Source organism: Cajanus cajan, chromosome 11 (assembly GCF_000230855.2).
Source record: "Cajanus cajan strain Asha chromosome 11, NIPB_CcT2T_4, whole genome shotgun sequence".
Classification (NCBI taxonomy): domain Eukaryota; kingdom Viridiplantae; phylum Streptophyta; class Magnoliopsida; order Fabales; family Fabaceae; genus Cajanus; species Cajanus cajan.
The window spans coordinates 46,227,002-46,252,820 of NC_138527.1; the positions used below are offsets into that span (position 1 = coordinate 46,227,002).

At 31.5% G+C, this 25,819-nt stretch overlaps 1 protein-coding gene and 1 long non-coding RNA gene across 11 annotated transcripts; one reads left to right on the forward strand and one right to left on the reverse strand.

Annotated features, from left to right (window-relative positions):
* Positions 1-304: 304 nt before the first annotated feature.
* LOC109790368 (chaperone protein dnaJ 10) lies at positions 305-6,790 on the reverse strand. 2 transcript variants are annotated; one of them, XM_083066493.1, is made up of 11 exons: positions 6,448-6,790; positions 6,240-6,347; positions 5,721-5,780; positions 5,094-5,176; positions 4,776-4,935; positions 3,451-3,580; positions 3,017-3,175; positions 1,277-1,455; positions 1,101-1,181; positions 854-1,012; positions 305-717 (listed from the first exon to the last, which is right to left on the reverse strand). In XM_083066493.1, the coding sequence occupies exons 2-11, from the start codon at positions 6,324-6,326 to the stop codon at positions 601-603; spliced, it is 1,215 nt and encodes a 404-aa protein (XP_082922619.1). In that variant the 5' UTR covers positions 6,327-6,347; positions 6,448-6,790; the 3' UTR covers positions 305-600. The 2 variants fall into 2 exon arrangements, with proteins under 2 accessions (XP_082922619.1, XP_082922618.1); XM_083066492.1 differs by having other exon boundaries at positions 6,466-6,789.
* A 7,232-nt stretch (positions 6,791-14,022) lies between these two features.
* Positions 14,023-23,985, forward strand: LOC109790363 (uncharacterized). Of its 9 annotated transcripts, XR_014430482.1 has the most exons (8): positions 14,023-14,381; positions 14,482-14,708; positions 14,930-15,016; positions 16,491-16,714; positions 19,769-22,209; positions 22,481-22,670; positions 22,754-23,041; positions 23,205-23,670. It is a non-coding gene; the product is annotated as an uncharacterized LOC109790363 (long non-coding RNA). The 9 variants fall into 9 exon arrangements; XR_014430483.1 differs by lacking the exon at positions 14,930-15,016 and having other exon boundaries at positions 14,024-14,381; XR_014430479.1 differs by lacking the exons at positions 14,482-14,708; positions 14,930-15,016 and having other exon boundaries at positions 14,026-14,381; positions 19,769-21,964; positions 22,099-22,209.
* Positions 23,986-25,819: the final 1,834 nt, after the last annotated feature.

A 25,819-nucleotide genomic window follows, 5' to 3' on the forward strand; every position in this document is an offset into this window, starting at 1 on the left:
TTTGAGGGACTAAAAACATATTTAAGCCAAATTTATATAACAAAATATGATATAATTTTCAAAATTTGTAAACTTGATCTTACATTAAATACTTATAATTTAACCGTTCGATCATTAAAATTTGATATAAAACGTTAATTATTAAAATAAGTCTACACATAACATGATTTATTAAATAAAATAAATCTATCAAAACTTATTCTGTAGATTTCTAATCTATATATATTTATATCCATTAAATTGAGTTATTATACATGAATCCGGACATCGCACTACCTCTTAAGAAAAAAGAAACACGGAAAAGGAAATGAAACCTAAATGCAAACACCCCAAGAAAATACACAATTCAAATACATGGCAGCCAATCACGGCCAGCTGGCAATGATGAAACTACCTTAAATTATCTATCCCTCGTCTATGTGTAGAATTATTACACATGCAAAACCACACTGCACAATGCGGTCCCTGCGGACAAAATGCGATTACCAGCAAACATCTATTGCACAAGCACATTTGACAAGATACCATACGAGCAATACATACAATAACCCCCCTCCATCAAGCAAAAAAAAAAAAAAAAAAAAAACTACACCCGGGATATCAAACTCGATCCTTGCTGGTTGGAGTAGGTCTCTGGGCACCTGGGGGGGCGGTTGGCCTAGGAAAGTTATAGTCAAATTGCATTCCAGCAAACTGCGGGGCCTCCACATAGGGACTCTACATCAATTTGTATTAAAACAAATATAAGATATCACTATAAATACTTGCACTTATGTAAATGAATTAGGGAAAAAAAAAGCCTAAATTGTACAGTATATAAATGAAATTAAAGGATCAGTGGGGAAAATTGCACCTGGGATACAAATACAGCATGAGTTGAAAAATCAGGACTTGAAGATTTGGGTGATGTACTAGGAGAACAAGCATCGTTGCTAGTTTCACTTCCATTCAACTTGTGTACTTCCTTATTTGGTATGCTTTCATTCTCGTTACCATTGGCTGACTTAACCCTCTAAATTGGAATCATGAATTCAAAATATTTCATAATCAATACACAATATAGATAAAATTTCTGTAGGAAGTTTGAAAAGAAATATCACCTGGAAGATTTTACCAAGAGTTTTCAACCCTTTAGCTCGAGCACGGAGTTCCTCTTTCCTGGCACTGTTGTCTTGAAGAACCTAAAGTGAAGCACAAATAATCTAATTTAAGAATACTTAGCCCTCAAATCTACTTTATGCTATATAATTAAAGTGAATTTGTCGCAGAAAACAACCATTTGACAGACGCGGGAAAGAGTGGCTTCAATGTCCGCCACATTGAGCTTCCACAAAGAGTCAATCATTAATTTCTTGTGAGATTGCATGTATTCTTCAAGCTCTTCTTCAGTATAGTCCCCTTCTGAGCTGAGTTGTTTTTTCATATCCTCCTGCAGTTGGATTAAAGCAATTGCCCCTAGAACAACCATAAAGGAAAAAAAATATCAGCCTCCTGGGCAAATGTTTTTTAATTAGCAATTCATGTATGTTTGCCAGCCTAGAGAACCAAAACAACCAAAGTATCAATTGTTCATTTATCCAGTCCAAATAAAAAGCCTTAACAAGGGGAGGGCTTATTGTAAAATTGGAAATGAGTCAAGCTGAATTCGATTCAATTCGACTCGACTTGATAATATTTGATTTAGTTTGAAACTCGATTGTAGTTCAGCACGAACTAAAAGTCAATTTTTTTGAATCCTATACATTTCAAAAATTTAATTTATTAATAGATTTTAGTTAAAATGATTGTTTAATTCTTTTGGAAAGAAATCATAACTTATTTTATTAGCTTTGCAAAATTACAAAATATAACTCCAAAGAAACATAATTTCATCATATATATAAAAACTACTTTGTCTTGATAAGACAATAGAAAACTCAAACCATGAAATCCTAAGGTGCTCACTATTTTTTATTACTAGTAATTTATAATTAAGTTTTAAAGGTTCTTTTAAATTTTAATAAATTGAAATTAAATAAAAAAATTAATTATATAAATTATATATTTATATGCTGAGTCAATTCATGAATCTAACAAGTCAAACTATGCGTAATTCACGTTCAACTCATTTATTTATTGAGCTCAATTTTTAGCTACGGAGATGATAGAGTCAAATCAAAAGATCTAAGGGTAGCAATCTAAAACACTTCAGTTATCTTTCCAGAAACAAAAACAGAAAACCATTTCCCACTTAGAAGGCAAGGAGAGATATAGCTCAGTGGATGCAGATCAATAGTTTAGACACTATACGTCCCAAAGTCAATCTAATACTAAATAGTTTCTAGGATTGCAACCAACCAAATGATCTTTGTTGAAATTTCCAATTTCTGATCAGAAAATGACCCTCATAATCTTTCCCAATCCTTTAAACCTACTCCAAGATCTTAAGTAAATATGGTAGTTCCTTGGTCGTAATCTAGTCTTTCTATGTAAATATGTTTTTTTATAAATTTTGTAGAATTAGGATCTCCTGATTTATGATCCTAATTCAACTTCCCGATCTTAAGTAAGATCTTGCTTTTAACTACCATGGTTGTTCTTGCTCCTTTTTCCATGCAGCCTAGATACATTGTATTGGTAGGTTCAATATATCTTTTGAAGTAGTGATAACTTAATCACTATATTGTAAATTGTAGTTAGTTGGCATCGATTATCTTTGTATTCCTTATAAATATAAATAGGTCATTCAACTGAGTGGTAAAGCTCACTTAACTGACTCGAGCACATTCAGAAAAACAAGTTTTTTCATTTTTTCACATGAACTGCACTTTGCCACAATCTAGGTTCATTGTTTTACAAAAGCCTTTGTGGGCAAAAGGTCAATTCAATTCAATTTATCCAAGCCTGAAGAAACATCCAGTGTGAAAAATTAGAGTAAAACTGTATTATTAAGACATGATATAAAGTTAATCACATGATTAGCATAAAGAAACCATATCACAGCCAGGAAAGGCTTTATAGCACAAAGTTTTCTCACCTGTTGCTGCTGTAACTTGAGATTTAATAGAGTGCCCTTTGTTTCTAAACCACTCAGCAATAAAAGGCACACCCAAATAAATTGCTTTCTTGCCTAGCTCTTTTGCTGCCTGCCTTGCGTATATGTAGCCAATGGTATTCAACATATCAACCCCATAAGCTGTATAATGACAACTAATGAATTCAGCAAAAGTACCTCAGTTACACTCGTGCTGAGTAGAGTTAGGTTGATATTCAAATACTTAAGAGATTAGGCAAATGTTTATCCACGTCATGTAAAGTTATTCTTTTAATGATATCCATGATTTTGTAAACAAAAGAACTATGAATTTCAATAACTTTTTACAACCACATGTTGATATTTGTGACAATAAAAGCATCAAAATGAGCTGTTAGCCTGTTACCATGTCTGGAATTATTCTCAGGGAAAAGTACCTGCATTGGAAAGCCAGGCCACTTCAGCTTCTGCATGATTAACAAACTCCTCTTTGTTTCCTTGGACATATTGGTTCAGCCTATTTTTCAGTATCTCCGCAAGCTTTTCTTCTCTCTCCTTCTGAACAACCTGAAGGAAGAATGAATCTGTTAAAACAAAAATAAAAAATAAAACCTGCATCTAAGAAAGGATAAATATGAAATTCCTCACTCAAGATGACCATGTCAAACTTTTGGAAATGAACAAAGATGGACTAGCTACTGCTTACATAGAGCTAATGTTTCAATACAAATTAAAAAAAAATGTAACAGTCTCATCAAACCTAGTCATCTAATTTATAATAAAATTTCACTCTTCCTCCAAAAAAGCCTTGGGACACCTCTTTTATATCAGTATATTCTAACTGAATAAAATGAGATGAAATTAAAAATATTCCCATGTTAACTCTTGTAGATGATAGCATTTACTCTCCTATTCCTTGCTTTCAGTAAAATTACTCCACTAGTCAGCATAAAAAAAAAAAATTAAAAAAAAAAAGACACAATTCAGTTAAAGATCAATTTTTTTTTCTGTTCTCTCTCTCTCTCTCTGTCTGTCTGTCTCTCTCTCTCTCTTCCTATGATAATTTGCAAAACTGTAAATTAGAATAGTTGTTACATTATTATGTGTTATTAGGTTAGGCGTGTCTTTCTTACATAATTCCTTACCTCTCATTATAAACATAGAGGAAGGACAACTAAGTGCATGTTTATGAGTATAACTTTTTAAAATCACATTCAACGGAAAAACACATGTTCCAATGCAGAAAAAATAAAAGCTTATGAGTACAACTTTTTTTTCAACCCTAGTTGAGTGAACTCAACTGGTTCCCAAACACACCCTATTAGTATTGAGTTAGTAATTCTCATTCTAGATTTTTTTTATAATATTATTAATCCCACCAAGCATTGTTGTTGAAACAAAAGTCTTCAACTTAGAAAAATTGGGAGAAATTGCTGCTTTACGAGGTTTGCATATCAGTGGCAACTGAATAGTAATAATCCTCATAAGAACCATTGTCCACACAAAAGCCTTAACTTTAGAGGGAATATTTCACTTCGTCGAGGCTAATTAGGCAATGCTGTACTATTAGTGCGTGTGATAACTAGTTACACCATCCATAGTCACATTAGAATACTATAACAATTAACCATAGCTGAAACGTACTTACATGTACATATAATTTATAAAAGTAGTCATAAGAGGATGCAGTTATTAGATAAATAAATGCAATATATCAAAGTAGTCAAAAGAGAATGCAGTTGCTAAAAAGATTATAAAATACCCTCATTTTCTCTTGCAACTTTTTAGTATCAAATTGCTCCCCTTCAGTAAAAATGTCCATTGAAGCCATTGATGCCATGGCTAATTGGCCTATATATTCCTCAAAAAGCTCACTACCAAATAGCATGGCAAAGATTGCTGCAGGATCAATAATTCCTTCACTGAAAAGAATGGATAAAAGACATAAAATCAGAACAAGGGAAATGTTTCTACGTTAAAATGCAATAAGAGCCCTTAACAAGATTATAAATTTGCACATCTTATCCACTTAATATTTGACTATTAAGTAAAATATTATTGAAAAATAAGTGAAACTAACGTTGAAATTCCTGATTTTCCATGAGCATCATAAGCTTGCCTTTGAGCTGGGTCACTCAGAACTTGGTAAGCCTCACCTAAAACCTAAAACCAGAGTATCAAACAAATAGGGAATAACTAGTGGCAACAAAAGTTGATTGACAATATTAAAATTCAATTTATGCATGATGTACAATCAATGAAAAACAGTGGGATTAGCAAAATGGTATTAACACATCATCATATTGCCTATTTTGTTGAAGACATACATGCACACATATACCTTGGTAAAATTGACAATAGGAGATAATAGACAATATAAAATTCAATAGGTGAGTTCCAAGATATAACTTATAGATTGACTAGTACCAGAATGGCAGAATGCAAATTATGTCATGTTAACATGAATATGATCTCAAGAATTATGGTTCGTTGACTTAAAAGATTTTTAGATCGACAAAAAAAAAAAAAAGTTGATGTTATTTAATGGGGAGAGGATTTACTTACTCCAGGTAGAAAGCCAATATGTTTTGATATAAAAGAATTTCTTACAGAAAGGAAAGTAGTTTTCAACAATTAACTAGGCAATCCAGGTTAGATGGCATGCTGTGCCCTTAAATAGTCCAAAACAGAAACATAACATTCTTGCCTGAAAATTTTGCGCAGCAAGAGGATCATTTGGGTTTTTATCTGGATGCACTTGCCTTGCCTGCACATTTGGTAGAGGAGAAAAGAAATAAATACCATGATGAAACCACTGGACATATTCTAAAATATGTTATATGGTACAAGATGATAACCATTTAAACGGTAAATAAAGTACAGAAGAAGAAACCATGAAGTTATATTTTAGATTTTCAAAGTTAAACGGCCATTGGCTGTATAAGCAATTCAATCAACGAGTAGAAATATCTTTTTGAAACCAACAAAATGGCCAGATCCAGCCTTAGGACTTACGCATCTGCCATTTTCTGTCTATTTAAACGGGTAAATGAGATTAGACGGATCTATTGAGGTTTAAGATAGCTTGCAAAGCAAAATAGTTACGTAGCCCTAGGTAATACCGTATCATCGGGAAAAATAATCAATTTATTAATTGCGTTATTGATATGAAATGAAAACAAATAACGCAAACAAGAAAAAAGGATTGATTAATTTAGATTATTACCTTCATGTAATAAGCCTTCTTAATCTCGGCTTCGGAAGCCGTAGGACTGACACCCAGCACGTCGTAGTATTCGGTCTCCTTCACCATCTCAAAGCCCAGTTGATTGATCTTCAATGAGAAAAACCCTAGAATTATTAGATTTCCGCTAAACTGCGACGGCAGGAAGAGGGAAAAACACGAAAGCGATAAAATATAAGAATATGAGTACTCCCAATCTATGACGTACTCCAAACCAAAAACAAATGGCGTTATCCTTCTTGCTAAGGCCAAAACTCTCTCTCCGCCTCTTGTGGTTGGTATAGACTTCGGAATCCGGGCGTTGACCGCTGCAACCGCGCAATTCTTTGTGTGAAGCCCCCCTCTCCCGGTGGTTCCGACTTTTTTCCCTTCCAATCTAACTAGCAACTAGCAACTAGCAATCTTGGCAAATAAAAAATAAAATAAAATTACAAAACATAATTTATTAAAAAATGTAAAAGAACAAAATTTAAAATAAAAAAAAAAACATGGAAAGGTGTATCAGTATTTCTAATCATTTAATTTAATCACTTCATTATTTCAACGGTTATCACTAAAACAAGGCTGTAGTCTACCCTCTATTTATAAGGCTTAACCTAGTGTTTGGAGAGTGGGATTGTGGTAGTTAAAGTGTGAGAATTTAAGTTTGATGTCTTTGTAATTTATTTCATTCAATATTACCAAATAAAAAAGTTTATTCTCTATTTGTTTATCTATATAAAAGTATCAAATATTTCAAAGTATTTAATTGAATCACTTAATTAAAATGATTTTAAATACCAACAATCTAAAAAATATAAGTTATACATATTTAAATTTTTTTAATTCTAAAATTTAATTTCATTTTTTATGTAATTAAACATAGATTAAGTAAATTTAATTTTAATTTTAATTAGACAAAATACTTTAATAAAATTATTCAATTTTCTTCATACATTAATAGATAACATTTATTTTTTGTCGTATTTTATATTTTAAATAAAATAAAATATTCATTTATATACAATAAAATATTTATTTCTATTTTAATTTACTAAATTAGAGTGATATACATTAATAATGTATATTAAAATTGAATTAAACAAATTGTAACAATATAATGTGAAGATCTTGGAACGGTTTAAAAATCATAATTGTTAATATTTTAGTTAACATGAAATGTTGACACTATTTCAAGTGTTGACAAATGATGTTTGTCACGTAAATCAGTTAATGTCTATTTAGTGCTCATTGTAGTAAAAATAATAGTAAAAAAAAGTCCTATGATTTATAATTTTTTTACAACCAATGAAATAATATATTTAAAGAAACCATTTATTATAAGATGTACCAAAAGGTTGTAAAAACATTAAAAAAAATGTCTTGTACCCAACACATTGTTCAAACCACACCAATCATATCCCTTTCCAATTAGATGATACACCATTCAAAATCTACGAACCATAAAAGAAAAACTAAATTATTTCCTAAATGTCATACTATAAAAATATCCTATTTTATAGCTCCAATTATTGAATTAATGAATTCAATATAAAATGTAAAACTCTTATGCATTAGTTTGATTGTGTATTTACAAAACTTGAGTTTGACTTCAATATTGTAATCCCTTTTGATAAAAAGATATTTATGTGCAACTTTGAAAATTATTCTATATCACCCTTTACCTACATACCATATTGCATAAATAATATAAAACTAAAATACCTCTTGTGAAACAATAAGTTCAAAATTCATATAGGTAACGAGAATCACATTGTTAATGGATATTACAAATAGGTACCTGTGGTAGATAACGGATATGAATATTTTTTACACCTGCCTGTTAACGAGGATACCCGTGGATACCTGTATCCAGTGTTTTAAAAACCGAACCGGTTATTGAACCGGTGAGAGTACTGGGTCAATGGGTCAATGGTTAGACCGGTGGGTCACCTATTAAACCGCATGACCCGGTTTCTATTAAAAAAAATTAAAAAAATATTTGTTATACATATTTCATACCTATAAATTTAAAAAAAAAAATCACATCATACCTTAAAAGAAACTCCAAAAAAATTACAAACACATTTTAACTAATTTTTGGCAAATCAAAAATGGCGGTTGTGGTGCCCAAGTTTGAATAAAATAATGTTTAAGTAGCCGTAATCAAAAAATCAAAAAATGCTACCAATAAACAATAAAAAAACACACATTTTCCTGTGATTTTATAACCTTATAACCTGAAGCAAAGGCGTGGTGGTGCGACGAGGTGGCGGTGCAGCGATGCGGCAATGCGATAGTGCGACGGTGCGGTGGTGCGACTATGCGTGGTGCAGCGGTGTGGCTGTGAAGCTGTGGCAGTGCGGCTGTGCGTGCAGAGAAGCGACCAGCAGGATTTGTGTCTCAAAAGCAAACTGAAAAAAAAAACTTAGGGTTTGAAGCTTAAACGGAGCATGCAACGAGAGGCATTTAAAAAAACGACGTCATTGAATTATTTTTTTTTTCAAAAAAAGTTATGAACCGGTTTGGGTCCAGACCCGCGAGTCGCTAGTTCAACCGGGTTTTTAAACGGTTCACACCGAGTCATACCGAGTCAGCTGCATATCCGATCTGATCAGTGGTTCAACTCGGTCCAACCACCGATTTCCGGTTCGACCGGTTCGACCGGCCGGTCCGAACCGAGTTTCAAAACACTGCCTGTATCCACTAGTTTAAGGCACTTGTATTTTTGGGGTTGCCAGACAAAAATAAAGATTTATAATCACAAGAAAAAAAATTGAATGCAAGAACAATCAATGAATATTTCATTGGTTGTCCAGAAAAATTAGCTAGAGTACAAGCTCTATTGACTTATGTCTCTAACAATAAAGTAAGTGTTCCTCTAACTGTTGTGTCAAACAACAATGAAGAAGAGCAACACAATAATGAACCCATGATTCAAAATGAACTTATTGTATAACAACCACAAAAAATAACATTAAGGAGGTTACGAAGAGAAAGGAGATCAGCTAATTTGAACGACTATATGATATATCTACACAAGTTAGAAATTGAGTTAAGCATTAATGAAAATGATCTAATTTCATTTTCACAAGCTATAAGTTGTGATAATTCTGAAAAGTGGTTAAATTCCATGAAAGAAAAATTAAAATTCATGGAACAAAATGATGTTTGGGACTTTGTAAAATTGTCAAAAGGTTGTAAGAGAGTTGGTTGTAAGAGAGTTGGTTGTAAGTGGGTCTTTAAGAATAAATGTGATTCTGATGGAAACCTTGAATAATACAAGGCTAGACTTGTTACTAAAGATTTTACTTAAAAGAATGAAATTGATTACAGAGAGACTTTTTTACCCATCTCCCAAAAATGACACTAGTAGCCTATTATGACTTGGAGCTATATCAAATAGATGTGAAAACTAACTTTCTAAATGGAAATTTAAAGGAGGATGTTTACATGGACCAACCAATGAGATTCTCGTTTGAGGGAAAGGAACACATGGTGTGCAAATTAAAGAAATCAATATATGAACTTAAACAAGTTTCACGCCAGTGGTATTTGAAGTTTAATGATACCATTGTTTGCTTTGGATTTAAGGAAAACATTGTTGATCGATGCATATACTTGAAGGTCAATGGGAGTAAAGTTATATTTTTAATTTTGTATGTTGATGATATCTTGCTTGCAACTAATGATCTTGGTCTTCTTCATGAGACTAAAAAGTTTATGTCTAGTAACTTTGAAATGAAAGATATGGGCGATGCAAGATATGTGATAAGAATATAAATATTTTGAGATAGATCACAAGGACTAATAAGTTTGTCTCAGAAAGCATATATCAATAGAGTACTGGAAAGATTTAGGATGGAAAAGTGTTCAGCATCACCCGTTCCAATTTAGAAAGGAGATAGGTTTAGTCTCACTCAATGTCCTAAAAATGTCTTGGAACGCAAACAAATGGAAGCAATTCTGTATGCATCGGTTGTTGTGAGTATTATGTATGCTTAGATTTGTACTCGACCAAAGATAAGCTTTGTAGTTGGAATGTTAGGAAGATACCAAAGTAATATGGGAATGAAATATTGGAAAGTTGCAAAGAAAGTTCTAAGAAACTTTCAGGGAACAAAGTGTCATATGCTTACATATAGGCGGTCTAATCACCTTGAGGTGATTGGATATTCAAACTTTGATTTTGTTGGATGTGTGGATTCAAGAAAATTCACTATTGGTCATGTATTTCTTTTAGCTGAAGGAGTAATATCGTGAAAAAGTGCAAAATAAATAGTTGTTGCTTCATCGACCATGGAACCTGAATTTGTAATATGTTTTAAGGCTACAGTTCAAACTAATTGGTTGCGAAACTTTATCTCGGGACTTGGAATTATCGATAGTGTATTGTAACAATTATGCAGCAATATTTTTTTCTAAGAACGAAAAACACTCTAAGGGTGCTAAACATATATGGAATTAAAGTACTTTGTCGTGAAAGAAAAAGTTTAGAAACAAAGAGTGTTAATAGAACATATTAGCACAAATCTTATGATAGTTGACCCTTTAACAAGGGGATTACCACCAAAAACATTTGTTGAGCACGTAAAAATATGGGCATTATTGTTACTAATGATTGTTGAGTATTATGTTTATTTTATATTAATGTAATTGACATTTTTAGCTCATTAATGATATGTTTCTGAATATCTTTTTTGTACGGTTTTATGCATATTTGTGTTAGAGTAATGTAAACAGGTGTTGTCTTGAATAAATATATTATGTTGGACCAATTATGTGCTCTTTATCAATGATCATATTAAGAAGAAAACTTTTTATAGTACGTAAAATGGACTATGTCAATTAAACTGTTGTACAACCATCATGACTCAAATTAGTTCTTATTTTTAATTATGAAATAATGACGAACCTAATGTATAAAGTGATTTAGTCATTTTAATGCGTACTATGTTAATTTATTTTTATTTATTTATTTGTATGTTATGAGAAATGGCACACGAGTCAAGTAGGAGAATGTAATATAATTATGTTTCATATGAGAGATATGTGATGTATAAATGAACTAATAAATAAATAATTAGGGACTAAATTATAAATGAGCTTAATGGAACATATTTGAGAATAATTGTTATTTGATGGGAATAACGATCTTTAAGGGGATTATAAATATCCACTGATGTGAAATAAGGTCCACACCCTAACAAAAAGTATTCTCTCAAACCTTAATCATCACGAAAGATAAAGACAGTAGAAAAAAAATAGTCAAATGGAGTGAAATCTTTGTTCTCTTCTCAAGAAGATCAAAGTACTTTAAGGATCAAAAGAGATTTTCATTATAGAAAATGTACGTATTGTTCTTTATTATTATGTGAGAATCATGAATTTCAAAAATCTTTTTAATTTTCTACAATTGATAATATTAAAAAATTTGAAAACTTACATTTGTGACTTGAGAAACATTGTTACAGGTCACACACACACACACACACACACACACACACACACACACACACACACACACACACACACACACACACACACACACACACACACACACACACACACACACACACACACACACACACACACACACACACACACACACACACACACACACACACACACACACACACACACACACACACACACACACACACACACACACACACACACACACACACACACACACACACACACACACACACACACACACACACACACACACACACACACACACACACACACACACACACACACACACACACACACACACACACACACACACACACACACACACACACACACACACACACACACACACACACACACACACACACACACACACACACACACACACACACACACACACACACACACACACACACACACACACACACACACACACACACACACACACACACACACACACACACACACACACACACACACACACACACACACACACACACACACACACACACACACACACACACACACACACACACACACACACACACACACACACACACACACACACACACACACACACACACACACACACACACACACACACACACACACACACACACACACACACACACACACACACACACACACACACACACACACACACACACACACACACACACACACACACACACACACACACACACACACACACACACACACACACACACACACACACACACACACACACACACACACACACACACACACACACAAGTAGACTAATGGTGTAACATGTTATTATAATGCATATTTTATGATTAGTTTCTTTGGCTAAACCATGTTTCCATTCATACCTCATGTGACAAATCACCTATTTTATTAATCAACATGTTTGCATAATCACATGTAGGAAAACAATAATAAAAAAGTTAGTTAGAGATGTAGGAAAACAATAATAAAAAAGTTAGTTAGAGGATATCGATTTGTAACAAAAACCATACCTAAATAAGAGAAACCCCACATATTGCTCTCACTCTCACCAATTAAGTATTACATCATGATAATAGAAAAAATGAGTTAGATGATTTTAGAATGAAGTTGTTATTTTATTTAATAATTGTCACAATTATGCAAACTCCTTCTCAAGGTTGTCATATATAGAAATGGTATTGCCATAAGAAATGGGAGAAAATCTTTTTTTTAGGAGGTTAGTCTATCATTTAATTTAGAGTATTTTCATTATTAACATAACATCTCATCTTATAATTCAACATTAGCATGTTTATTTTATGATTTGTGGTAACAATCTTTTATTTTTTATTTTATCTACTTGTTAAAACAAAAATATTATTTTAAGACAACAAACGATCCATTAAGTTTTAATAATGACAGACAAAAGATATCCTTTAAGCAAAGTCAACATTTTTTTTTAAGATATAACATATCAGACGAAATCTAGAAATTATACATATCATCTATTAGATTAAGGAAATCAGACGAAACATATAGTCTGTCTCATGACATCAAATGAAATACTTTCAAATACAAGTCTAATGTTAAATTTCATTTAATGTGTTATTTCTTAATAAATTGTTCAAGAAAGAAACTTCAGAACTCTCAAAGTATATTAAAGAAGGCAAAACGAAAAATTCAGTAAGAAACTAAAGGCAAAATCCTGGATATCATTTTAAAATAAGTTGCCTGCTCAAAATATTTAAAATTGCTAAAAGAAATAAAAAATTCCCACAAAATTTAAAAAAGAAAAGAAAAGTTATACAAAATTTATTAGATAATAAATCTTGCTGTAAAATGTAGTTAATAAATACTATTTAAAATTATATACAAGTGACATCACATTTTCTATGTTAATAATGATGAAAACTACGTTATTGTTAATAAATAATATAATTAAAATTGTATTATATTTTAAAAAATATATATTCATTTTTACATATTATGAAAGTTTTTCAATTATGTAAATATTTTTATAGAGATTTATTTGTTATTTTAATGTGTAAAATAAAATTAAAAGTAATTTGTTAAAAAAAGTTTTACATTTTATTTTATATCACATGTAGATAGTAGACACGAATGTTAATGTTATAAAAGTGTATGTAGATAGTAGACACGAATGTTAATGTTATAAAAGTGTATTTTCATTTTTTTTTAAGTGTTAGAAGACTAAAATAGACTTTTCAATTTTAATAGAAATTAATATGAAATTTTTATTAATAAATTATTTAAATATTTTATATAATCTGAACCGTTCATTATATGTGATGTAACAAATTTTTGATCACCGATAAATTGTCATATTATTGAATCAAGAATAATAAGAAGAATTGGTGTTGGAAGGTGGTGTTGGAAGGTGGTGCTATTTTATAGGCCGTAACTTCCCCCGCGGGCAAATGCAATAAATACAGCAGAAGGCAGTCGACACCGTTCTCAACCGACAACCAGTCAACCTTCACTCCTTCTCCCTCCTCTCGTGGCTCCGAGGCCAAGGCACCGCGGAAGCAAGCGGCTCAAGCAATGCACAAGGTCGGACATTCCGGACGAATCAACGCCGACCGCGAAACACTCTTCGTCACCTGGGCAACAAACCTCTCCAGTTGTTCGTCAAGGAAAATGCCTACATGCCTCAGTATCTTCAAGACTTTCGATCCCTCGGTAAGCGTGTAATTCCACTTGTTGGCATTCGCTTTAGTTCCGCAGATTAGGGTTTTGGAGTGTACGGATTGTTTTGTGATTATTTTTTTGCGATTCACAGTGCGATTCAAGCACCAAAACGTCTTGACAAAATTGCTTGTGCAAGAATCGCACGATTCTTCCCTAAGTCGCAAGTCTTGCGATTCAGATCCGATTCGTGCGATTGTCACTGCGATTCAAGCACCAAATTGTCTTCACAAAGCTGCTTAATAAAGAATCATACGATTTTTCTCTAAGTCGCGATTCTTGCGATTCAGATCCGATTCATTCTCTTTGGGGTTTATTATTGTATACACCCGGATGCTGTCTGTTCTCATATCATTATATAATTTGTTAGAGGGTTTTTTGTTTGAACATCTTTATTCGTTAGAACTTGTAGTCTTGATATGCATACCAATATTGTCTTTCCTTGTTTGTGGTTATTTTTTCCATCCTTTTCCAAGTGTTGATGTTATTGGTTAATCAAGGGTTCTATTACAAGAATAAAGCAATGTGTCTCATTTTTGCAGAACACTAGCAGGCCAGTCTCTAAAACCATAGCAAACCAGAATTTGGGCCTTCTATTTATCTGTGTTAACAACTATAAATCCTAAAGAGTAATTCTCTGTAAATTGATGTCTTCAATATGATTATATGAATGTCACAAAACATTTGCTATATATTTACAATTCCATTCCTACTGTGTAGCTTTTCATATTACGTCAATGATACTGTAGGTCCATAAAAATGAGATATGCAACAGGCACTATAGCATGACTATATATCGTATCTAGGTAGTTTTTCAAGAAAATAGTTCGTTGATACAACAAACAGATTAAGAATAAATTACACCCTAGGAATTGCACCTCTAACAACTAAGAAGTTTGGAAGGTTTGTAAATAAGCATTTTTTAATGCATATTTTAAAGTTTTATGTGTTTTATTATGATACGTGAATTAATGTAATAGACATTTTTTCTGTTGAGGGAAGAAATAATAGGTTATGAAGTGTGAACATTATACATCTTTTATTTCCATCTAAAACTTGTAAGGCACAATTATTCACTTCTGAATTCTGATTTGATTGGATTTGTGTCTTCTGGAATTAAGGGAGTGCCCATGGGATTGGGAGATCAGCTAGTTGAGTTACATCCTTGCACATAAATTTAGAACTGCATTTATGTATTTTTCTTCATGCCTTTGAGTACCAAGTTCATTGATTTTCTTGTTGGTTTTAAACCTTGCTTTTGAATGCACCTTGTTGAAATTTAAGGATTGGGCTTGATTTGGGTGGAAAGGAGGAAAGATATATGTGCATGATATGTTGTGAATCAGCCTGCGTAAAACACAGGTGTATGCTATATTGAAGAAACACAACTTAAAACACTCCTTTTAGATATAACAAGTCATATCAGTAGTGCCTTGTATGAAAAAGGATTGAACATAGACAAATAGACTTGAATCTAAGTTGACCAAGAGCTTTAAGCAAAACTAGCCTACCTGCTATAGGTTGTTCTGGCCAACATGTTGCTGGAATTAGCTGTTTTAAGTATGTTATCATTTATGTTTGAAAACTTTGAGCCATTTTTTAGTTATTTTGTCTTCTATAATCTTATATATATGCTGATGTGTAATGTATGTTGTTTGCAAATCTGCTGACAAGGGTTGCCTTTAAAAATTCTAAATCTAGTTTTACAATGTAGTGGCAGATTGAAAACCTAGCAGGCCAGAATTTGGGATTCTACTTTGTTTCTATTTTATATCTATATATCTATATATGTGTTGATTATCTAGGTATTTGAGTTGTGCAGGCATTATGGACACAGTTTTTGTCATCACTTCTGATTTCTATATGTAACATTTGATTGATATCACTGTGGCTTCTGCATTGATTTATCTGTGTCCTGCAAACTTTAATGTTTTGGTTTTACTTTGAAAGGCTTGACTAAGGCGTTTCTGTAGTGAAATTATGTTCTCTTGATTTTACAAATAATAGACACGATGCTTATTCTCGGATTCAATGTGCTGCTGCTCCACATGTCCCATTTCGCTAATAAAATCTTCAGCTAATTATGTTCTTTGGTCTCTGCAGTGTTTCCATTATTGCAAGTATAGGCGGGATGAATATGAGGCAGGATCACCCACCTTTGTGTGGAAGAGACCACATTGATTTTGATACCATGGCAGTTATAGACAAGTTTGGGAATATCTATTTTGTGTGGTTGCCATAATCTGGAGATGCATATGAGGCAGGATCACCCACCTTTGTGTGGAAGAGACCACATGGCCTATAGATCTGGTTATTTTCATGATAAGGTACCTACCTAATTAATTTTATGCTTTTTGTTCTTTCTATTAATTTGTTTTTAAAATAGTAAACACTGAAGTTAAATGATCACTAAAGCAAGAAAAATGTTGGAGTTACCTGGACGCAGGCTTCAACTGTTATTTAGAGAAAACTTGGTAATTTTGTATAAATTGTTTGGGTTAGGAGCATCTTGCCTTCTTGGAAATTGGAATGATAAGTTTGCACTCTATCTCTATCTTGCTGCAAGTGATTATATAATAAAGATAGAATATGGCTCTGACTGACCAGACCTAACAAAGGTGATTATCAAGTTGTTATAGTGTTTGATGATTCAAAGAGTTGCTATTGAATCATTGGTCACAATCAATTGAAAATGGGCGAGCAAGTTAGTGCATGACTTTGACAGACCCCTTTCCTGGGGGTTGGGCTTTATTATTATTATTTTTTTGCGTTTTAGTTTTTTTTAGTGTTTTTCTGGAGTTTGGGGGTTGGGGATTTTTTGGAGTTAGGGGGCTGGGATTTTTTGGGTTAGGAGTTAGGGTATAGATAAAAAAAAATATTTTTTTAGCAATGAAGGTAAGAATAAATTTTAAGACCATCAACCCAGATAAGAAAATATATGAACAAAATGTAAACAAAAGATAAACAAGTAGACCGAAATAAAATGAATACAAAGATTGAAAATAAAGCTGAGAAAATAAGTAAGAAGAAAAATAAGAAGGAAAACATATTGTTAAAGCCTTTTGTGTGAGGTGAGAAGAAATTATTGTTGAAATATTTGTAATGATTAGAGAATGACGATTGATTTTGAGAATGATGTAATGAATTTAAAGGAAACAAATGATAAAAGTTTAGATTATGAATTTAGTTACAAAATACAATATATTTTTTATATTAAACAAGTTTTATTCTTTAAATTAAAAAAATAAAAAATACTAAAAATCAAGTATTACTTAAAAAATTGAATTAGTCCAAATTTTTACCCTTGAAAAAATCTAGAGAAGCTTAGAAATATAAATTTGCAGTGTATTCTTTTTATATATATATTCTAGGGCTTAGGGCTTAAGAGTTCAGATTTTTTAGGGTTTAAGGTTTAGTGCTTAGGATTTTTTAGGGTTTATGGTTGAGGGTTGAGGGTTGATAGTTGATTGTTGATGGTTGATGGTTGAGGGTTGAGGGTTGAGAGTTGATTGTTGAGGGTTGAGGGTTGAGGGTTGAGGGTCTAGGGTTCATGGTTCATGGTTTTCAAGGTTTAGGATTTAGGGTACATGGTACATGGTATATGGTTTAGGGTTTAGGGTAGCGAGTATATGGTATAGGGTATATGGTTCAGGGTTTATGGTTTAAGGTGAGGGTGTAGGGGTTTAGGGTTTATTAATCGTATTTAATCGTTAGAAGTTGTAGTCTTATTATACATATTACATACTAATATTGTCTTTCCTTGTTTGCGGTTATTTTTTCTCATCCTTTTCCAAGTGTTGATGTTATTGGTTAATCAAGGGTTGTTACAAGAATAAAGCAATTTATTCTCAACTTATTTGAATTGTTTCGAATATGCAGCATTTGTTATTTATGAAGATTGTCTGTTGCTCTCATTTGTTACTTTATAATAATTTCAATTTAATCTTGTAATTATAAAGATTTTGGCTATTTGAGCCTTGTTGATGCTTCCAAAGTCATTATAGTTAAAAAATAAGTGCTCTAAAAATAATATAAGATTTTATGGATTTGATCAATATGATAGACATGCTCAATTGAACAGTAGGCTCTATGATTAAATTATAAACAATTAGTTATCTAATATTGTAAGAATGATTTTGAAATATGTGTACATTAAATAAGTATATGAAAAGGACTGTTACAAAGTAGTACGTCTAATATTCGTACATGATAATAGTCATTGAAGTATGGCCAGCTTCCAGTAGATCTAAAAAGCTTGAATGATTCTATAATGTTGGGTAATGACGATGAAAAACATGAGGATGTGGTTCATGATTATAAAGTTCAAGCTGATGGTTAATCTAATAATACACAAGCAGAAAATTACTGATTTTGTTTCAATGGAATAAACATGTGTCCACTTTGTCATGTTCTTGTCAACTTCTATTCTATACCTTTGTGCCAAATCATCATTTGTCCACTATGCATATGTATTTTGTTTGTTTCCTTTAGTTATCTATTGTGCTATAACTATGCTTTTATAAGAACCATTTTGAACATATAAGCATATGCTGCCCAATGTAGTTAATCATTATTTTATTTTAATTTCAAATAATACCCAGAGTATACGGAGTCTTCCTTGTTTCACATACTTGTTACGGACTACTTGTCCTACCATATCCTAGTACATGACATGGCATACATGTTCAGTAGTCCCTTTACAGGTTGAGGCTGTTTCAGGTCATATTTCATTTGAATGTGAACACCCCAAGTAGCTGTTTTATACCATGTCCTATTACTCCATCCCGTTTTCTTGTCCTACTACTCCATCACGTTTTCTTATAGAGAGTTGAGGGTTGACTCTATGCAGTATGTTTATAGCAGGTTTTAGTGTTCATGGGGTTTGGTGTGTTTGGGGCATGGAGATTTTTAGGGTTTCTTGTCTAGGGTCTAGGGTTCTTGGTGTATAGGGTTTAAGGCCTAGGATTTCTAATTGCATGTTATGCTTATAGTCTGCCTTTTAGAAAATGGTTAGCAGTAAGCATGAGGAATACATTTCAATCTTTATCACAAAATATTGTGCATGATTATCTGTTCCGCTACTTGCTCCAAAACCAGAGGTATGGAGTAGAGGGCTATGTGGGGTTAAGTGGTTGTTATCTTGATTAGTTGTTGCACACATAGTAATTTTTAAACTAAGAAAAATGATTATTTACTCTGATAGTTATAAACTAACAAGAAGCAGTCATGTAGGCTACTGTATGACACCGACTTATCATTCACATTTTCATTTTCATTGCTCTATTTTTATTCCTTTTTGTCTGTAATTCTTGTGTTTAATATATTCAGTTTAGCATGTCTGTGACTCTAACTGAAGCTTTTCTTGTGTCTCATTTTTGTAGAACACTAGCAGGTCAGTCTCTGAAAACCCAACAAACCAGAATTTCGGCCTTCTATTTATCTGTCCTAACAACTGAAAATGCTAGAGTAATTCTCTGTAAATTGATGTCTTCAATATGATTATATGAATGTCACAAAACATTTGCTATAAATTTACAATTCCATTCCTGCTGTGTAGCTTTTCATCTTACGTCAATGATACTGAAGGTCCATAAAAATGAGATACGCAACAGGCATTAATACATGACTAAATATCATATCTAGGTAGTTTTTCAAGAAAATAGTTCGTTGATACAACAAACAAACTAAGAATAAATTACACCATAGGAATTGCATGTCTAACAACTAAGAAGTTTTGAAGGTTTTTAAACAAGCATTTTTTTTTTGCACATTTTAAAGTTTTATGTATTTTATTTTGATATGTGTACTACTGTATCAGACCTTTTTATGTTGTCAGGGAAGATATAATAGGTTCTGAAGTATGAACATTATTACATCTTGTATTGCCATCTAAAACTTTTCAGTTATTAACTACTCATTTTACTGGATTTGTGTCTGCTGGAATTAAGGGACTGCCTATGGGATTGGGAGATTAGCTAGTTGAGTTACATCCTTGCACAGGAAAATAGTACTGCATTTTTGTCCTTTTCTTAATGCTTTTGAGTACCAATTTCATTGATTTTCTTGTTTGTTGTAAACCTTGCTTATGAGTGCACCTAGTTGAATTTTAAGGATTGGGCTTGATTTGGGTGGTAAGGAGGCAAGATATATGTGCATGTGATGTTGCGAATCAGCCTGTGTAAAACACAAGTGTATGGTATATCGAAGAAACACAACTTAAAACACTCCTTTTAGATATAAAAAGTCATAACAGTAGTGCCTTGGATGAAAAGGATTGAACATAAACCAATAAAACTCTCCTTTTAGATATAGCATGTTGCTGGCATTAGTTGTTTTAAGTATGTATCATTTATGTTTGAAAACTTTGAGCTATTTTTTAGTTAGTTTGTCTGCCACATGGTAGTTGAATCGGGATATATTGTATCGGAATGCCTATATTTGGAATTGTAAATCGAATTGTATCGGGAATCGTAAGATTGATAATCAATAAAAACATAGTGTATATATATATATTTAAGTACTCAAGGCACATTTTAACATAAACAAACATGAAAAATGAAATCATACATTAATATATAGTTTATAATATATTAATATATTCTAATTTATTTATTTGTACATATATATAAATATTAAATAACTTATAATACATATAATTAATAATATACATATAAATATTTTCAATAATAAAAATTTATAGTAGGTAAAAACATAAAAAATTAAGAAATCAAAATATTTAAGGTGTTATATTACATTTTTTATTATTTAAAATATTATCTGAATTATAATAATAATAATTAATAATAAAGAGAAGTTACTTTCTAAAAAAAATAGTGAAGTAAAAGGCCCCTTAACCAAACCAAAAGATAAAATAAAACTTGGCCCATTTGGCCCAACTTTTTCGACCCTAATAATTTTCATGCAACCCTTCTAATGGTGAAACTAATGTTTGAGAATGGACCCACCTTTCTATATACTGAATTGCCATGTCAATTAGTTTTTTTTCCACATCGGTGTAGCACCTCTTCCTCTGTTTTTTGCTCAGTTTTTCAGTTTGCTTGATTAGTGTTCAAGTCTGTTAACATTTATAGTGGTGTGGTGATACCCTTCTGTTTATGTAGGTTCACATTTGAATTCTGGAATCCAGTAAAAAGAATACATCTGTTTTGCTTTTGGGTCTTGAATATCTTATCTAATATGAGAAGTTTTTCCATTTTGGGAAAATGTATCACATATGAACCCTAAAATGATGTCTTTGTCCCTAAATTCGAGAAAACTTCGTTTCTCTTATTTGATGAGTAGTTTTATCGACAAATGATGAATATGGGAGTATAAACCTTTTAAGGTTATTTCCGATCCTGATGTAAAAAAAATGTGGTTGTCTTATTGGTATGATATTTCAATTGATCATGAAAAATTGTTGGGTATATGAACCCTAAAATGTAGTGTTTAAAGCTAACAAAACATGGAATTAGTGCGTGCTTTTCTTGGCTCGGGGCAACCTGATGATACTGTTGAAAAAAAAGCAATGAGAGGATTGTATAATATATTTATGTCTGCCCAAAGTCAGTGTTGAGGTATGGTTTGGAGCCTTGATCTGCCTGACCTAAGTTTCAATGAATAAATGTTGATCTTTTAGTCCATCGCATGTCTTAGAAGTTGGCTTTTTGACTTTTTTAATGTTTTGTAACTACAATTCAATGTTTTGTAGATTGATTCAACCACTGCAAAAGCTTGCAGAAAGTCGCGGTATTGCTTTATTTGCAATTGACGAGGTACATTGTGTTTCTAAATGGGGTCATGATTTCCGTCCAGATTACAGGTTTGTTTTTTATCCCTCGTGTTACCTTATTGTTCATGGCTTGCTCAAATGAACTGGATTTGATGAGTTTACTTAGAACATCTTAAATGATATTGAATGTAACTTGTGATTTGCATATTGAAGAAAGTTAGATCAGTTATTGGTTATTTTGAGTGGTTATCATGCATATTTCATTTGTTCTTTGTTTGGTGCACACTTTACAATTTATTGTTTTAAGTCTATTGTGAATGTCATAAGTATGACCTGTTTTTAATTTTTCTTTTTGTTTTAGCTGACCGTATGTGCTGCGGGAAAATTTCAGTGCTAGAAAGCTAAAATCCCTAAAATTTGATATACCTCTGATGGCCTTGACAGCTACGGCTACAAAAGGAGTTCAATAAGTCATTTGAAAATCACTATGCATGTCAAAAGAAACGAATGTTTTTCTTACATCATTTTTTCAATCTAATTTACGCTTCTTGGTGAGTTTGTTAATTATAACTTGTACATTCATCTCTGAATATACAATCTTGTTACACTTTAGATTTACTGTGGCTTCATATAGGTAAAGGATAGTCGAACATCAAAGGCTTCTTATGCAAAAGACTTTTGTGAATTGATTGAAGTATATGGTAGAAAGCAAAATATTGATGGAAATGAAACGGCTTTCATGTCAAATGATTCAGATTGTGTTTCTCATGGCTCCGATGCTTGTAGTAGCTCTGATACAGACAATGTTTCTCATGATGACGTGGATGACAACCGAGATTAATATGCTTACAAAGATGATTTTTTAATGGGACGAGAATTGTCGGTTGAGTTCCTGGAAAATGATATGGATGTTGTTCAAAATGTGGGTAATTCAGATTGTACAAATGTTACTGCTATTACTGACTTTATCATAAATAATTTAGTTAAGAAATTGAATGCAATTTTGGTACAAATAATTAAGGAAATCAGTCACATTGATATGCATAATTCTTAATCGTATGTATTGTTGCATTTTATAAATGCAGTTACCCATGGTGAAAAGCCTCCTCACATGGGATTGGAATTACCTGAGGCAATTGATCCACCTAAGAAACCAGAAGGAAGACTTAAATTTCTTATAGAGCCTTTGGAACACAGACCAGCTATCATATATGTATCCACCAGAAAAGAAACTTTGAGAATTGCGAAGTATCTATGCAAGTTTGGTGTGAAGTCTGCTGCTTATAATGCAGGGGTATGAGTTATGTATTATACTCTATATCTTGTTTGATTAGATGGTAGTGAATTAGAATTTATCAGGTTGATCATGTTAATTGACAAGAGAATCTTAAATTCTAAGACATCATGAATTACTAGGAAGCAGAATTTTAAAATTTATTTGTCGTTTTCTCTTCTGTTTTAATTTCAAACTATTCTGGTATGCCCTTGGATTTCATCAAACCAAGCTTGATAATTATCAAAGAAATGGTTGCTGCACATTCTTCCCACTCACTATTTGATTTATTTTGTTTGTTAGGTTTTAAACTAATTTATGTGCACAATCTTTTTCCAGCTTCCCAAATTGAATCTAAGAAGGGTTCATAAAGGGTTTCATGAAAATACTTTAGAGGTATGCTTCTGGGGCCTGAACTAAATATTGTGGATGTTCCACGGGAGAGGGGTTCAAAGAGGGGCTAAAGTGTTTTATTTGAATTGAGATGTCCAGTTATCAGATATGTATGATATCATTGCATCTTCTTATACATGTGGTGTGCTATTCACATAATTACTATATAAATGAATGGACTTTTTATCTGATTTTGATGAGCTTTCTGAGTTTCACGTGTTTTCAACTTTGCATAACAAATCTCTTCATCCCCCTTCCTGAATGTCATCTGACTTTGATGGCTTTGGCTGTTTGAAGCCCTGCCATGCTTATTATATTTTAACAAGGAAAATGACTCTAATTTTTATTACTTAATGATGGGTTATTTTTGTTTTATTAATAATAAGCTTGAGTTTGCATCTCATTTTGTTCTGACTTGAGTGTGAATTCCATGTTATTACTTATATAAAATATTCACTGTTTTTTTTAATGATCAGGCTTTGTCGAAAAGATTTCATTGATTATTTCTAATTACATCTCATTTTTTATTTTCTTTGATTAAAGTAAACTATACTAAAATATAATTTTTACCTTGTAATGCACATTCCCATCGTTCTTCTCTAAGCTTTTTGGTTAGATTTTAAACTTATATTATCAGCTATGGTGATACCTTTCGATTTGTTTCTGGGTTTTCTTCGCCTCCTCGTTCTGAAAATATAAGCTTTCGCTTTTGGTGGGTTCAATTTCTTATATAACATGGGCTTTTTGGTGAAGAGGCGTCCCCCTAGCCTGGGCCGGTGCAGGGACAATTACTATATCTACACCCCCACTTAATTTTTTTTAAAAAAAATTGGACCCATTTTCAAAATCATTGGATCAGATAAGCCAATAATTAAAGTACATTATTCAATTATTATTATTTTTTAAAAAATTCATATTATATATATTTTATATTTATAAATTTTAATAAAATACATATCATATCTTAAAAAAATCTTAAAAATATTATAATCAATATAATACTAATAAAACAATCAAATTATAAATTAGATAAACAACATAAAGTAATATAATATAAACAAATATAGTTTTAAATTAAGACATATTATATAAGTTATTTAATCCAATCATATGATTTTAGAACATGAAAATTTAGAAGTGACTAATATTTTAAATAATTACATTCACCTAGGTTTAAGTCTTATTTTCTTCAAATTTATCTTTATACTAGTAATTTAACATGTGCAAATAAGGTAAATATTTATTACATGTAACTAAAACTTATAATAATTTATATTTTAATATATAAATTATATATATATTTTTTTAAATAATTGATATTGTAACACAATGTTATTTTATTTATTGATAATTTATTTTTAAAATATTAAAATTTAATTTATAAACAATTTTGATAAAATAAAACTAAATTAGATAAGCTAAAAAAATATTTAAAAATTATTTCTTTAAAATTCTCTTGTACAAGATAAAAGTTCATATTTAATATATAGAGATTGATTTGTATTGTATGAAAAAATACATTAAAAAAACATTCTGTTATAAAAAAATAAACATAAATATCATGTATAGTTAATGTTTTTAAGTGTGTATATAAATAAAAAAGTAATTTAATATATGTATGTGTATGAAGAGGGGTTCACTTACTTCTATAATAAATTTTGGTAGACTTATTATACTTAATAACTCATTTTCTATATTGAATTTTAACGATCCAATCGTTAAACTAAAAAATTTTAATATAGATCAAGTTTACAAATTTTTAAAACCTTTGAGAAATAATTTGACATTTCATTTCATTAATTCAAATTGATAGATAATCATAAAGTTATTTTATACATTGATTTGAATCTAAATAATGAAGTATCAAATGATTTTCAAAATTTTTTAAAATTTTACAAACTTGATTTATACATTAAGAACTTTTAATTTAACGATTGAATCATTCAAAATTTTTTTTTATGTAAAACATGAGTTATTGAGTGAAGTAAGTTTATCAAAGCTTATTATTTGCGTAACTGAATCTCTCATCTATCT